Source organism: Ambystoma mexicanum, chromosome 4q (assembly GCF_040938575.1).
Source record: "Ambystoma mexicanum isolate Mex_15411 chromosome 4q, UKY_AmexF1_1, whole genome shotgun sequence".
NCBI lineage: Eukaryota > Metazoa > Chordata > Amphibia > Caudata > Ambystomatidae > Ambystoma > Ambystoma mexicanum.
The window spans coordinates 229,626,474-229,643,465 of NC_090928.1; the positions used below are offsets into that span (position 1 = coordinate 229,626,474).

Here is a 16,992-nt window from a genome sequence, read left to right on the forward strand (position 1 = left end):
CTGTGATGGTCTCATGATGGACAGAACCAAAGTTCATATTGTACAGTCTTGCACACATTTTGATGCACATTACTTTAGTTTAAACGAAAAACGGAATCCTTCATTTTACTTAAGGTTCATGACAGTCAGTGCTCTGCTTCACTGCAATTTCTGCACACAATGCTGACATTCCATTAAGGGTTGTGTGGACTGTAGTTTGAGGATGTTACTTCAGCTCGCCAATACTTTTGGCAAACCTTGCTATGTGTCCTTCCCTTATGCCGGGCAATTGACATTTTTATGCCTCTCCACGTTTTGAGGCCCAATTTCACTCCATTTTACTTTGAAAGTGCAGGGCCTCATTTTCCACGTTAGTTCAGGGCAGGCCTTTCATTTTTGGGGAGCCCTCATAACTGATTCTGGCCTTTAATTATGGCATCCAGGGGCCATTTCACCCCACACAATAGAGAGGTTTTGTCCCCAGAGTTTCGTGGGACATGTGCTTACTAAAATCGGTGTCTGTTGTAGGAAGCAAAAATAAAATCCTGGGTCTGTGTTTTAGTACCCCTAACTCGGTAAATTGACAAAATAAGTGCAAACGCTCTACATTTTTTAATAAATTGTCAATTATTAAAAATGAGCAAAGGTGACTTGTTGGGGGGGTCTGGAGGGCGGTTGCATGGTCGTTATCGTATGTGGTACGGTTCAGTGCAATGGAACAGATGCAAGGAGTTTTGTTTGGGTTTGTACTATGAAACGAAACCAAAAAAGTGCCTATTTTCCTTCTCATGTTCTGAATCCAAGCGGTTTGTCTGCTGTGCAGACCTATTTGATGTGAGCTTTGCTGGAAATCGTTCACAGATGGCACACCTCTACACATTTTCACAAATTATGTTCTTGGTTTGGTTGCATATTTACAAACCCACCTTTTTCATAACCTTCAGAAAATGTAAAGTTGTGTACGTTTTGACGAATATGTGCTCGAGGAAATGTTTGTTTGCTTTTTCAAAATATCTGTGTGCCGGGGACCCTGGTTAATGTGAAAATCATCCGATTGTGATCTGGTAAATTTGTGCAGAGTTTCCCTTCCTGGCTAAGGCAGCCGTTTACGAGTTACATTTACAAAACGAATGGTTTAGAACTTTTTGGTGGTTTGCCTTTCCCTGCCAATTGCAGACATGCACTTGTGCTTTCGTTCCCATGTCTGGGACACTGCTGCCTGACGCAGGAATGGACATCTTGCCAATGTGCAATCATTGCAACAGTAACAGCACGTGTGCCGAGTTCATATCCAGCATGCTTGTGTGTGCGCTGCCAGGCTCCCACTGCCTAAGAGCGGATTTAAATTTTAATCGCCTATACGTTTTTCCTCTTCTATTGCAGATCAAGAAGAAGAAAAATATATCTCGTGACACTCTTGGAACAACATATGGAAGAATCCACATGCAGAAACAAGACCTCGCCAAATTACAAACCAGGAAAGTAAAAGGACTGAAGAAAAGACGCAGTGAAAAAATGGCTGTGGAGGAAGCTACGAGCCCGAAAAAAGCCAAAGCTACCGAAGACAGCTAAAGGGTGAAGATCCGATGCCTGACGCAGCTAGGACTTCTGCATCTGCAACTAGTGCTGCTAAGCACATTGAAAAGCAGCAGCCTGGTTGAATTTGTATATATTTTTTAAAATAAAGTACACCTTCTTATGTCAGCTCTCTTAGATCTCCTGCATGCAGCTTGGAGGTATGCAATTATAAAGTCTGCCTTTCATGAGGTGTCTCAAGTCTCCTTCAAGACCACTCACTGTGTTGAAGTTGCCCGCAGACCGTTGTTGAAGAGCATGCAATGTGGACATGTTGGATAGCTGCATTCTCAGCCCAAGCGTCTTCCTTCACTGTCGATGCTAGCCATCTCCTCTTCAAAACGATAGACCCAATGATTTGCAGCAGAAGCGCAAAGAAATTAGCTGCAAGGGGCGCGGATTCCGCGCAAGGAAAAGGACTCCTTCTGCACCGTTCATTCAGGTCGAATTAAGTGGCCATGTCACAGCCAGTGGAACATGAAGGAAGGCTTTCTTTCAAAATAATCCTATCTACATGTCCGTGAAGAATTAGTACCTATGTAAAGGTGTTGGGAACCGTGAAAAAATGCTGCAAATAACTATTTTTATTGACCAAAAAATAGAAGTATTTTTGCATTGGAAATAAAGAAATCACACTTCTCTACCCTCTTTTCTCTGCCTCTCAAGTACCTGTGAACTAAAACGTCCTTGCCAGGTTTTGTTATGGGCGTTACTGTTGGCGGAATTGTATGGCGCTCATCGAACATTGTAGCTGTGTCAGTGGTCCTAGATGACACTGCTTTGGATCAGGGTTTGCCATAAACACAGTATGAATTCTGGGTAGTAGACGTTTGCAATGCAATACGTGTTGTAAGCAGGGTATGAAAGGGCCCAGAACTCGGCAAAGATTTGTCTTGTGGGAGCGCCATTCCGCCCCGAAGCCCTAGCCCAAGCGCTCCCCGAACTGATTTACTGACCGGATTCCTGCTCCAAGTCAGAGGAGTGACAATACTGCGCTTCTCCAGTAGATGTCAGTATCTGCCATGTTTAAAGTCTCGCCATCGGGTATTGTGGATTGTTTTCTAAAACATTTTTTTAAAATTGATTTCCTATATTAGACGTTCCCTTCAGTTTTAGAAAACAATCCACAATACCGGATGGTGAGACTATAAACATGGCCGATATGGTTGATAAAACATGTACACTACAATTTTTAAAATGGACATTACATCATTTAAATCTTGTATTATAAAGAAATTGACAACAGTATGAAATGTCATAAACCCCGACATTTATCCATTTGCACCAATAAACTATATTTTCCAGTCTAATTACATTTGTATAAAAGACCAATAAGAGCTGCATTTGCATTTAAATTGTAATATCAAACGATGTATATTTGCTGTATACCATCTGCGATGTCAACATTCCTTTGGCCCTGAGCCATATGTGGAACGCCGCAGATACCATGACAAGCGACTCAGCCGAAGATATCATTTAGCCTGTCTCATGTGACTTGTATTTGATATAACCTTTGGCATAGAACATGCTTAAGGTTGTGCAGCGCATTAACATGTGGCGCACCGTCTCCACTTCAAGCTTACATAAGCGACAAATGCGTTCATTGGTTCCGATGTTTGCGAAAACATGAATATCAAATCGCATGTACATAGCAACGCATGTCCGAGCCAGCAGGCGCAATTTAACCATATACTGCCGTGGGGCTTGAGTGAACAAACCCTGTTGCGCATAGGCAGTGTATTTTCATCTTTCTGGCAGTCTCGCCAAAGAGAGCACTCAGTCATGTCGGGTTTTGGGGCCCTATTTACTTAGTAACATGGGTACCTCCTGCTCCGAAGTCATGTTGGGGAAATGGCATTACAGTGTGTTTGTACCATAATTTCCACGTTCCTATACTATGTATTGCAGGTATAGCGAGTTGTGTGGGTCACTGTGCAGTACAGGAGAGCATCATGCTTACTCCCCCTATACTTAATATTTGCCAAAAACGTACAAGTTGATGTCCACCATGATGACTGTAGGACTAACTCTAATCTGATGGTCTCCGCAGGACTGACCCCGGAAGGACCAATAGCGATCGTAACATTTTTGCTTCAAGTGTTGGTAACCAAGTGATGGCCCTCGCAGAAAACACTTCAAGAGCATACATTATATGAAACTTCTAAGCCATTAGCTTTGCCTCAATAGAGCTGCCGCCACCATTATCAATGGTTTCCTAATGGCCAGCCACTTATTCCAGGCTTTCAAGGGTACAATGTCCGACAAATAAGCAAAGGAGGGAGATGGCTTAACATGACTACCCAGATGCGTGTCAGTTTGAGCCAGACGTGTTTTGTGCCTAAATGCAAACTGAATGTTGTGGCCTCGTAAGCCTTCTTGCCAATATACCTAACTTTCTTCTATATTAATCTTTAGACCGCATAGTAGTGTAAGGCGTTTAAAGAATGCTGTAGGCCAATAGGTGTTCTGTACAAAATGACTGTCATTTGCTTAAGTAAAGCAGGTAATGTCCTTGTAACCAAAATGTGGAATGTGGAGGATGGTTCTGAGCAATTTTTAGGGCTACATCTAGGTCCGCCATGTACAAGTTAAAAAGCAAGGGTGCCAGCATGCACCCTTACTTAAGGCCGATGTTTGTGGCAATGGATTGTGTTAAAGTTCCTTTCCGTGAGAGCCGTACTCTCAAATAGAAGTATCACTGTATAGTTTTTTTTTAAAGACAGGAGGAATCGATACCCCATTTTGTCAATTTCCCCCACAGTTTAGTGCGTTTGATGCTATCAAATGCCGAGCTGAAGTGAACAAAACAGATATATCAAAGTGTCTACAATTAATGTGAGTAGAACCCAAATTGGATGAGAAGTGCTGAAGCCCTTTCTAAAAACAAACTGATGTTTGTCCAATAGATGATTAGCTGTGGACCAAGCGTTTTACAGTTAAGGTAAAATATTTGCAAATACTTTAGCACTACAATCCAACATAGCCAATAATCTGTAACAACTTGGCTGGAGTCTAGAGCCCAATTTGTAAAAGGGGATCAAAATAGAGTTTTGCCACGAGCTAGAGAAATCGCCAGTCACACATGTAGAGAAAAAATTCCTTCAGGAGTTCGAACCATAGCTGAGGGTGGTTTTTATTTTGTTCTATTTTTTTTATTTTTTTTAAAGAGTCAGGTTACATGGTCCATATGGCCCGATTGTACGTGAGGGCCTGATCTTAATTATGTACAAACCCAGAAAGATCAGATCAACTACCCCTTCCTCAATCCGTCTGCTTCCGAACTTTAGGTGTAGTATTTTCTCTTTCATGTAAAAAACAGAAAGTGACTGAACAGACAAGGTAAGTGGCACAGCGAGTAGAGCGCTCGCTTTGACATCCGTGCAGAGCCTGCTAACCCAGGGTCGAATCCCGGCAGGGCCAAACTCAGCCTTTCATCCTTTCGAGGTCGATAAATGAGCACCACACACCGTGGGTAATAATAAACAGCGCTCAGATACCTGAGGGTTCGTAGCGCTATATAAATGCCAAATTATAATTATTTATTATTAATACTAATAATAAATCATACAAATTTTATTCAAACAATCTAAAAAAGATTTTAAAACAACTGAAGAGCAAAAAAGCCTACAGCAATTTCCAATGATTCAATTTCATTTCATAACAACAAATGCTCAGTGTGAGGTTAGTATGTGACAGAACCACTGTTTTAAATCGACCAGTATTTTTTTCGTTTATGTATTACAATATAAACTTTCCAGATATGTCTCCATATGTTCATATGTTTCGGCCTTTATCAAAAAAAACTTTAGAAACCATCTCTGGCGTCGTAGTTTGATGTTTTTTGGCCATCTTCAGGACAGGAATACATTTGATTTTCAACTGTCATCTCACAATAGCTGTGGTATCCGAATAGAGTGTCACTTGGAAAACAGAAGATCCTAGAGAATAAGAAGCAAAGTTCTTGTTCAAAAATAGAGTTCCAATCTGACCGCTCTATTCTGATACCACAGCTATTGTGAGATGACAGTTGCAATGAGATTAGCCCCTGCCTATGCAATACTAGAGGATATATGATAAGATAGAACTATCACAAATGACAAGAATTATCGAGCTTTCCATAGTGTTCCAACATTGATTCCCTGCTAGCCTGCTTTATAGTGAACTTTCACCTGTTGGAACAGTAGGATTAAAAAGTTTGAACTACGAAAGCCAATTCATGTAGAACGTTAACATTAATACATGCTCGCTCAGTGACCGCAGGGAAACAAAGGGGATGAAAGCCCATTAGAGTTGCTACAGAAAGGTAGTAATTCGAGTCTTTCAATGTATTCTGTGGTAATCCTGCTCAAATCCGGAATTGAATGGAACTGTTCTATAAGCCAAGAACGATTTTAAGAACAGACTGGCGAGAGAAGGAGCAAGCTCCACTATGTTGTTGTATTTGCAGCCAACTTGCTTAGTGGGAGGCATGGATGCAGCCGACAGGCCAGTGAAGCAACATGAGATAGCCATAGAGATTGATTTTGACTTGGTGTTTCCATTTCAAGTCCATGGAGGACAAAATTGGACCGCTCGTTGGCCCCATCCGAGGCCAAAAGGGAATCTCCTGATTTGCCCCGTTGGTTACTGGGCGTGTGTAAATTATTTGAGGGCAAGTTTTAACACTTCTCAGGCACAGTCATGAATTTGGCATTGTTGTATCAGGCCAACACAGGACTCGAGCGATAGGAGCGCAGACTTTTCGTTCCTGGACAGATTTGTAACAGACTAGGGGGATAAAGTTTGCAACTGTGGCGTCCATTTGAGGCTACAGATATAAGTATCAACCGGATTTGAGCAGGAGGAGGTGACCCATTTGTCCAGCGGGCCCTGCAAAACAACTTGTCTGATAATACCGTCCCCCAAGTCATTATTAATGATGTACTGGCCTTCCTGCATCGCTTTCCTCCGACAAGCTGGAGTGTTCCCCATTTTGTTTGGTGCAGTAGCGTTGGTGAATTCCACCCGTTTGCCCTTTTGAAGAGAATGGCAGCATTGAGATCTTGGCTCGCATTCTATTCAGGTCATTTGTAGGGCTTTTCAGCTGGGATTGCTCGATGCTTATAGCTTCCAGGGCTTTCTCCCTCGTGGGCGTTGGGACTCTTAAAGATTCACTCTGTGTCTCAGCAATTTCGATTGGAGTAGAATAGGTGTCAGTAATGTCAGTTGTGTGACCCGTTGTCGGCAAAGTCGTAGAATTTTCCGTGGCAGACCGAGGAGCTCTTGCTAAATCTTGCCTGAATGTTGCATGAGTAACAAAAGTTCCAACTTCGGAGTTCTCTTTATCTTGGCAATCCGATCTGCAAGCAATGATGTGGTCAACTACTAAAGCAAGAATGCGGTTTGTCTCATGGTGTGCTTCTGCCATTTTGATGCAGAGAAAAAATAGAGCATCAAGCTTAGTGGTTAGCATGTAAGTTGTTCATTGTTATCCATCATCGGGGAAGCTGTGTGAAATGGTTTTTGTGTCAATGTTTTCCTCGTTGCATAGATGTATTACCATTGTTGCATTTTCACACGTCATTACACCATTTTCAGTCACAGCATCTCTTTTCTCCCTATAGCCAGTATGTTTTTGTTGCAAAGGTTCCTTGGTGCCCATTTTCTTTTTTGGTTTTGGAGGGGCAGTTGTGCCCAACGTACCAAATAGGGCACTTGACTTAGACCATGTTTGCCTGTGTGGTAGGTGGCACTGTTGTCCATATCGTGCTGGTTCTTCATGATTGTAAGTTGATAGAGATGTTTATATCGAAGGTTTGGCTCTTTTTTTTTTTTTTTTGCGTGAGAGTGATCTGAGGGGGGAGGGGAAGAGAAGGAAACGTGACGTACTGGAGTTAGATCTACAGTTCCAGGCCCTAAACAGCAAGCTGTATGACTGCGTATGCTAATTTCCAACAGCAGACTTTAACAGTGTTGCCACTCACCTCATAAGAAACAATGAATCGTTTCCAAGTCCCATCTGCCGCTTCTTGCGGGTCTGCGAGTCTGCACTTGCTCGAAGCACTCGCGCAGATGCGTGCGCCCCCTTCTTAAGTAGCTCTGCCGGCTCTTCCGACCCGCACACAGGATGAAATACTAAAGCACAGCATATCCAGATTATAGACCGCCGCCAAGCAGACCAGCGACAAATCCAAATAGATTGATTGAAAGCAGTCAGGCAGTGGATTTTTAAGTTTTTCACAATATTTCCAGGGGAATATCACCCAGTTATATTACAGAGCACCTCACCGGGGAAAGCTATGTCCGCTGCTCCCCTGCTTACCCAGGTAACACAGGCAATACACACTTGCCACACTGCACACATTTTATACTTAAGTCTTGTTATTGAGATTTCAAAAAATAATAGATACGAATCATGGGTTTCCTTCACAAAAGCTGATGGATTAGAACCTACATTTGGTATTTTGATTTTAGATATATTTGAGCATGCTTGTAATTGTCATTTATAATGGCTCCTTTTTACCATTACTATAGTCTCAATGCGCTTGTGGTGGGAACACTCTCGGGGACCGCAGTCCAGAGTATGGGAACTTCTCAGAGGTTTAGAATGCTTGTGTGCATATGGCCAGGATTAGGGATTGGATGGGCTGCCTAGACTCTGGAAAGCAACCTCCGAGGTCAGGCACGTGGATGGGTGCTGAGGAGGGTTGGGGCGGGGGGGTCGTCAGTCATGAGTGTGTGCAAGTGCAAGAGACTCATGTGTCCAGCTCAACAAAAAATGTTAGTTTGTCGCTGTATTCCAATGCCAGAGGTGTTGAGGCATGTCTGGAGTGAGTAGGCTTAATAAAAACTGTATCCAGCTAGACAGGATTTTGTTTGTTGTAGGTCGCCCCTGCATTCTGATGCAATGCATGCGGGTGGGTAGCCATGCCTGTGGCGGATGTCCACCGAAGTGGTGCGTTTGTGTAGCTGGAGCTTGTAGCTGTGTCTTCAGATCTTCTGTCCGGACAAAAAACAGATATCTTCATAGACTCTTCTAGGCACGATGGAGAGGTTACCCTCAATTCTTCTAGGTGCAGTAGACCGGCTGTCCTAGTTCCTCTTGGAGGCGTGACAGGCCGGCTACCATGGGATGTATGGTGCTGCTTGCTCTAGTCTATTTTTTGACTGCACATTAAATCTATATTGCGCACCTTTACTACGTTTCATTCCAAATACAAAGTCAACTGTCTTGGGCCATTCATTTAACGCAGGCCGCATATTTTTCAAAGGTTCCTTAATTACTTTGAGTTTGGTATAATTCTTCATTCTAGAATGACCGGCAGAGTCTGCCCTCCTGGAGTTTTGAGTATGTGAAGTGCAGGCTGATGGTACATTGCGTAACCTGGTAGCTCCCGCAGAAGCGTGTCTGGTAACATATATGAGGGCAAGGTTCATTATTTTTGTTCAGAATATACATATTCTGAATACCTTGTGTTGCCTTTGCTACAATGTTCTCTTTATTTTTGAATAGTTCAAGCTTCGTCCAAAGGGTGATGGGAAGTTCAGTTCCTAAAAGGACTGCTTTCTTTACTCTCCTCTGAAAATATTGCTTTGCGGAAAGCTGATTCTGAGCCAAATGTCTTCTTTTGCCGCAATCTATTTCTCTAACCTTTTTATATAAGCTTTGGCACAGAAAGGATAAGAAAGTCTTTGTTCGTCTACTTGCTACGTTTTCAGAAGCCTGGATGGGTCTTCTGGAATTTTAAAGGAAAACGGTTACCACTTTTCTTGATCTGTGCTGTTTGTGTGCATTTTACATGTTCGTTTTTAAAGTGGGGAGAATATTGAAAAACAGCACTTGGTGAAAAAAAATTGGTCGTTTACAATGTGTGAGTGTCGTGGAAAGCAATGGGAATTATTATCATTTAGGGGTGTGAATAAATTCAGTCACTGTTTCAATACAAAAAAGCACCGTGACACTTTCTTTGCCTGTAATCGTAATTTGCTGTATTATTTTAAGGTGGCAGATCCGCTATTCAGAAAGTCTTGGAATATTTGGGGATCACGGTAAAATGAGGACATCTGTTGAGTTGATAATGTTGAATGGGTAGTGCAGTGCAGAGAAACTGCATCATTGGGACCCTTGTATGGTATGTCCTGCATAAATGGCTTGCCACTTGATCCGAGTAACCCAACATGGCACGTAATACTATTGGCGCAGGCGATCCTAACGAGAACGTGTTTGTAAGAGATGCTCAGGTAGTTTGTTGAATGGGCTTTTGCCTGATGCAGGGAATTCCAGTTTTAAGGGTCAGAAAAGGAAAAATGTTGTCCACTGATGGTAAACCATCCATGGTAGATTTTCAAAAAGAGACTTTAATACAAAAGGAACACCTACAAAGTTTTTGGGGTAGCCAGTCACAGCATATACTCTTCCCATCCCTACAGAGCTCTTTTGAGTCATGGCATAACCTGGCTTGCAGAATTGCGCTAACCCGAAGTTTCAGGAATAATTGGTCTGAAAATGTGCCTTCCTTATTCCTCAATATTAGTTAGTGGTTACATCACTGCCAATTTTATTTATTGAGCATCCAGACTTCTACTGTCCGTGTCCTCCTTAATTACCAGTGCCTGGGTGCGACCCTTGTTCCTACAGACGGGTTCCTTGTCACTTGGGCTCAAGTATGCAAGCTTTACTTGTATGTACTGAACATTGAAAGGCATGTTGTATTTACCGTTGGCTGTGTTCTGCACCTGGTTTATTCTTTCTTTTTATATATGTCCAAAATTGCGACCATTTAGTTCGGCTGCACAGCATAGTTTGCTTTTGCCCTGCTTCTTTTCCAGCACTTCTGAGACTAAGAGGTTAGCTTGTTCATTTTCCCTGGTGCTTTCTGAGCGCGATTTTCTTAGCATAACCTGTGCTCCAAATGTATTGAGCATAGTATAGCGATATTCCCAGTCCAAAGAAGACCATTGTTGGGAAAGATTTCTCTTTAGGCAACTTTCCGTCCATATTATATGGACCCCCCCAAACATTTTGCTTTTGTTTCTGAACCTGTCCTGACTATTGTTTTCAGGGAAGTGATGCCTTCAGCTTCACTTCGATGTCCTTTTGCACAATTTGTCATGGGGAAACTGAACAGTCCTTCAGGCTGTCAGTACTGGGAACCAGTAGTGGAAGTGGAAAAATAACTTTTTTTTGTACTCTGGCTGCCTCCAGAAAGGAGGGAGTGGGATGGTGGTGGGTGGGGGTGGGGAATAGTGCAAGGTGCACCAGGATCACAAACCTTGGCTGAACAGTGATGCAGGGCAGTGTTATTAATCCACTCTGCAGATTTGACCACATCCCTTCCTTTCTTTACTTGGTCCAAATAGTTTTGATTTCAAGGCCTACAATAATAATGTCTTGTAGAGTTTACTTACAAAAACACACATTTCCTAATCAAGCCACATGCCGACATGTAAATCCTTACAGCAACATCTTAAGCCAAAAGAATATCAATGTGGCTTGAATTCTCACTTCCTGAATGGTAAACTAGAAGTCCCAGAATGCAAGATAGTGGCAACCTGAACAATCCCACTGTACTTTCAATGATTTAAGACATGTAATAAAATAAGTTGTGTAATAAACTGAGATATGGAGATAATGCGGCAACCTCCAGCTCATTGTTATTCATGATGTTGAAAACCTTTAATTAGTGACATAGAGCGACTTTATTTTTTTGCATTTCAATGTAATCATCATGGATAAGTTTGTGAACTTGTTGGATTGGAAATGTCCCATCATGCATATTAACTCCTTAACTGACAATGGTTTTCCATCCCAGTGCCAAGCCCTTTTTTGGTGGTTTTGGTATGTCGCCATTCAATCCCTTGTATCTTTTTTGTTACATGTGATATCTCGGCCAAATGTGGCCCCTTTTCTTCCCACATGTCAGCGGTTATAACACTACCAAGGAATCCTAGTTTGCTATATGGGGGTGGGAGAAAATAACCAAAAAGAGAGCACTTTTTTTTCCTTTCAAAAACTGCCCATAAAATGATGTACAATGAAGCCTGTGGTTTTTTCCTTGTAAGAGCTAGGAACAAATGGTTTGCTGTTCTGAATTCACCATTTTCCATGCTCGAGTAGAAACCAAAAAAACATTTTAATAAGGTTACCATCAGTTTTGTGAGAGGGAGGCGATTTTACCCTTTTTTCCCTATAGGCTATGCGTGGAAGAAATGGAAGAGGAGGGTAGGAAAGCTGAATGGGAAGACAAAGGCATACATTTCTGGACAGTAGACAACTTTTCAGGTTTAGGAAGGGGTCATTTGCGCAGGTCAGGCAACAACTATGTAGGTAAAATTCCCAGTTTGGGGAAAAATGACAGAAAAAAGGTATGTGCTGGACATGGTTGGATCTGTGAGGCAATGGCTTCTGTGAATATTGAGAAAAGCAATGCACCGCTACATTCCCCCAACTCTTCTAGTTAGGAAATCACTTTTTTTGTTTCACAAAACAAGCAATACCACAAGCCAAAAACTGAGCCATGGTACACAGGATTTGTATGCTGATGGCCTAAACAGACGTACTTAGCATGTGTAAATAACGAAAACAAATGTGGTGAGGAATGGCAAGCATACATTTTTTTGAAAGAGCACAGGCAGTCCTTTTGAAGGACATGTGACTTGTGCAGGTTACAAAAGCATACAGTGCCTAAAGCACAGACTTAATGTAGATTACATTTGGGAAATTGATTGTGTAACAAAGTGCCGTAGCAAATGTATGAAAATGTTATGAAAACCAAGAGAAAACAACAAATGTCCTACCTTCCCACATGTGTCCCGACGAAAACGGTACCTCACATGTGGGGGTGCACCTACCAGGGTGCAAAGGGAGAAGGCCAAACACTGGTACCTCAAATGCCCTCGGGAAGACTGGATTTGGCTTTGTGGATAAGCCACAGATTTGGGCTTGGGGTGTCGTAGTCACCAAGGAAAACAAGGAACCCCATGCATTTCTTTTCTCCTTTTTTTTTTGGTAAACTGTTTTTATTAACATTTTGTACTTAACTGACAATAGCACAATAACTACAACCCTGTCCTCTGGTACCAAGGAGTTGGTTGATCTCTGGCCTCTTCCTGCTCTGCCATATAGTGTCTGAACCGTGCCCAATAGTCCCTAGGTCTGCCGTTCAGTCGGAGCGTTTCATTATACTGCATCCCTCGCTTCTCACACCTTGACATTGAGGTGATCCATTCCTGAAGGCCGGGAGCTCTGTTCACACCCCAGGTTTTAGCAATTAATTATCTTGCCACTATTGAAGCCATTCCTATGAGGCGCTTCTCGCTTCGGGTACCAGATTCTATCAGAGCTAGCAACCACACCGCCGGGGAGTGTGAGGGTTGAGTAGATAGTATAACAGACATTGTCTGCGCGATCTTAACCCATAGTGCCTGTATCGGAGGGCACAACCATGCAACAAGGTAGAAGTCTGCCGGTGCCTGGCCACATCGCTTACAATTGGGAGATCTGTCAGGGTAAATCTTGTTCAGGCGAGATGGAGGGTAGTATACCTGATAGAAGTAGTTCAAGTGTATCAGGCAGAACCTATTCATGGATATATGTCTAGTTTGTGCGCATATTATGTCCAACTGGGCTTCCGTTAGTGTGAATCCCATATATTCCTCCCATTTGTTCCTATAAGTGCACACTGGGAGGGACGTGCTAAACAAACTATTTTATATAATGTAGATACCAGTTTGCCTTTATGCAGCGGCGTGGCGACACATGTCATAACAGGTGAGGGGGCAGCGGCCAATGGGAAGGCAGGCCACTTGGTGCACATCACCTCACGCAGCTGATAGTACAAGAGCATTGTTATAGGTGTCCACTCCCCTCTCCCTTTGAGTTCGTCCCAGGTGATGAATCTACCCTCTATCAAGTCGCCCAACGTGATTATGTGAAGTTTCGTTTAATGCTTTTGGAAGATTTCTTCATATGTGATTGGAATGCCTCGAACATGGTAACTAGCCATGGAGAGTACCACTGTTCCGTGCCGGCCCCGTCCGCCAACTGATCCTGTGCTTTACGTGTAACTGCCAATGGCTGTACCTCCGTTTTATCATGCTGCTCCCGGGTACCCCACAGTAACACCCTTATGTGCCTTTTCTAATAGTGTGTGAGAGATCGATCGTGGGGGACCACCACCAGACATCGTATTGGGCTTGCGCTACCAGGAAGTAGAGTAGGAGATCCGGGATGTCCAGCCCACCCTGTGAATATGGCGGCATGACGTGTCCAAGGAAACCCAGGAGTGCCTCCCTGCCCATATCAACCTATTCATCAGGCCTCTGAGACGTGTCCAGAATCTCACTGGCGGCCATATCGGCACTTTGTTAAAGATGTATAGAAATTTTGGTAGAATTACCGTTTTGGACAGTGAGATTCTAGCCGCCTGGGAGATGGGAGACGTATCCAAGTATTCATCTTGTGTTCCATACTTTCCATAGCCAAAAGAAACAGAATCTATCATGAACTGACACAGTCCCAATTTGCACTCCTAAGGGAGATAGGTCCCATCAAATTAAATCTGTACAATTCAGTTTTTGAAACATTTCCGTTATTAATCACATAGAATAATTATCGATGATACAAATTTCAACCTATATAAGTAAAGACGCCCATATAGGTACATACATGAATAAAGAAACAATTGCTAGAGGTGTTTGCTTTTGAATCTATCAACTGAAACCTTTATATAGTGGTAGAACAATTTAGTGGCTGTTAATGGCACAGCTGAAATTCACTTCATGTAATGTAAGTGTCATAATACAATTCTTATGACCTTAGCAACAATTTCAGCAGTCCAATTCACTAACGCCATACATTAGTGTACAAAAAGTTCAAGTACAATGTAAGCAGGTAATTCATGCAGAGTATCTGATTTGTGCACAATGTGCTGATCTTAAGCCTATATGTAACCAGTCATGTTCATCCTGCATTCCTGTCTCACACTCACTGCTTAATGTAGGGGCAGTGTCCACAATGTTGTATTGTGGTGCCGACACGTTTCGGAGTGATCCTTCTTTAGGGCTGCTAATGCCGAATAGTGTATCAAAATACAGACATCCGATTTGGGTCTGTAAATAACACAAATTCCAAATGTACGTAATGCCAAATATTTTATACTAAAATATTATCGAGAGGTGTGGGATAACAACAAAGCAGCTAACCTACTGTTTACGAATGTCAGGAGTTGCCGCTGTCGCCAGGAGCGGTAGTGGCAAACTATGAAGGGAGCCGTGGCGGTGAGAGCTGGTCCTCAGCGCCTCGTCAGCATAGTGAGGTTTCTCAATCGCCGATGGATAAGCTGTGAGAACAAGGAAGGTAAAACAGCCTCGGTGTACAGCTTCCAACCCTAAATGGCCTATTTCAGATAAGAATAGTTCTCATTTGAAGTCAAGGCATAAGTGCCAAGCCTCATATTGCTGCCATAATAATACATTCAGACTAATAAAGTAAAGGCCAACTCGCTCTGAACTACTGGAGAATATGTGCATGCCCGTGGTGGGGGGTGCGACCCCTGTGTCAGTGGGGATACCATATTTGACACGTTGCGTGTAGAGCACAATTCGCTCACTAACGCGGTGTGCATTTAAACGTCTGGTTATCTATCTATCCTTGCTTCGCGGGTTTAGTCAAAGTCAACACACACACTTAAAGTTGTCTGCAAAATCTTGGCGATGTTCTCTGTGCCTCAGCTCTCACAATCGAGTAGCGTTCGAGAGCTTTTTGTATATGCACGTCATGGCGATAGTTGCGCATGCGCAGAAAGTGGCAGGTGCGCCATATTAGTATGGGCAAGTGTCTGTTGTCATAGCAACATACCGAGTAACAGAACTGCAACAATGTACTACAGCTATAGCTTCAACGGGGAATACAATGTAAATGTACATGTGACTAGTTGCTAACAGCAGCTAAATATTAGCAAGTGTAGTAGTTAGTTTTGGAATAAGCATAATCCCCAAAACTCTGTGGGGGGTGTCAAAACAGGAACTGATGTTTAATTATTCGACTCGATTTAGATCTATCTGAAAAGGAGCTGATGTGATTAATTATTGGATTCGATACACCTGTATCCTCACTACTTCTAACTCTCCCTCCTGCAGCACCGGTGCAGCTGCAATCTTTCTAGTATGACTCGAATAGGTCATGCGGGCAAGAGGGCAATGCATCACATAAAGTAGGTGTGCGGTAAATGCAGTCTGGCAAAACGCATGGGAGATCAACAAGACCGCCCATGCACGCCTGACTGTAACTATTTAAGTATAGTGCTCATAGCTTAGCTGCATATTGGTGGATCGCACCAGTAGCCATAACTGTAAGAGTGAGTCTCAATAGGTAATTAATCCTTTGCATACTGCTTCCAAAGTTAGTCCTACCTTTTATACTTCCATGAAGCAGTAGTGTTTACACCGAACAACATATCAATGTAACATATCCGTTCACTAACCATAAAGCATCAAACAAATAACGTGGTAGTTAACATGTTTAAAAACAAAACAAAAGAACATTTAAAATGTGTAGGTACACGCAAATCAAGTGCTTCAACTATCACAAAAGTAGGTCATAGTATGACACATGTAGAAAGATCAATAAGCAGTGCTGTAACCATAATTGTGGTCAAAACATGACAATCTCACACAAAGCACATTAGATCAGTTTCGCTATTCATTCCTCTCTGTTGCATACGAGTTTAGCCAGTCAATCCACCAAACTTCTCTGTTGTAGTTTCCTGGTGACACCACCCCCTCTAGTTCCCAAGGTAATCTGTTCTAATATGACGCACTTGAGCTGCGCTATTGTGTGTCTTGCTTCGAGAAAATGAGATGTAACCAGAGATTTCAGATTGCGGGTTCTTATATTGGATTTATGCTCTGTCCAGCGGAGATTTGCTTTCCTAGTTGTGATCCCAACATAATACAGTCCACAGGGACATTTCAGTGCATAAACCACATTTTTATAGTCACAGGTACATGAGTGTTTGAGGGAAATTGTTTTACTCGTGTGTGGGTGTGTAATGGTGTTACCTTTCATGATGTTTCCACAATGCTGACAGTTATAACGTGGCATAGTGCCTTTACGTTTGTCTGAAAAGTCTGTGCTGGACATTTCTGCTCTGATAAGGCTATTCTGCAGGGATCTGCTGTTTCTATATGCGAACAAGGGTAGTTCTCGGAATAGATGTGTAGGGTCCATCTGTAGCATGGGCCAATTTTTCTTAATTATGCCCTTGATTTTTGCGCTTTGTAGGGAGCGGGTAGTTACATACACGAGAGATTGGTCATCTTTAGGTGGTTTGGGAGTGAGAAGGGATTGCCTGTCTGTAGATTCAACTTTATTCACGATTTCTGTGAGCAATGCTTGGTTGTATCCCCGATGTTCAAACTTCATGCTCCGACTTGGATTGTAGACTACTTTCCATAGCC

At 42.6% G+C, this 16,992-nt stretch overlaps 1 protein-coding gene across 1 annotated transcript in view; it reads left to right on the forward strand.

Annotated features, from left to right (window-relative positions):
• The window catches only part of RPF2 (ribosome production factor 2 homolog), a 420,196-nt gene extending 417,999 nt beyond the window's left edge, over nucleotides 1–2,197 (forward strand). The window contains exon 10 of the mRNA XM_069607771.1: nucleotides 1,363–2,197. Coding sequence (XP_069463872.1) covers nucleotides 1,363–1,551 — 189 coding nt within the window. The 3' untranslated portion in view covers nucleotides 1,552–2,197. The remainder of the gene's footprint in view (nucleotides 1–1,362) is intronic.
• Nucleotides 2,198–16,992: the final 14,795 nt, after the last annotated feature.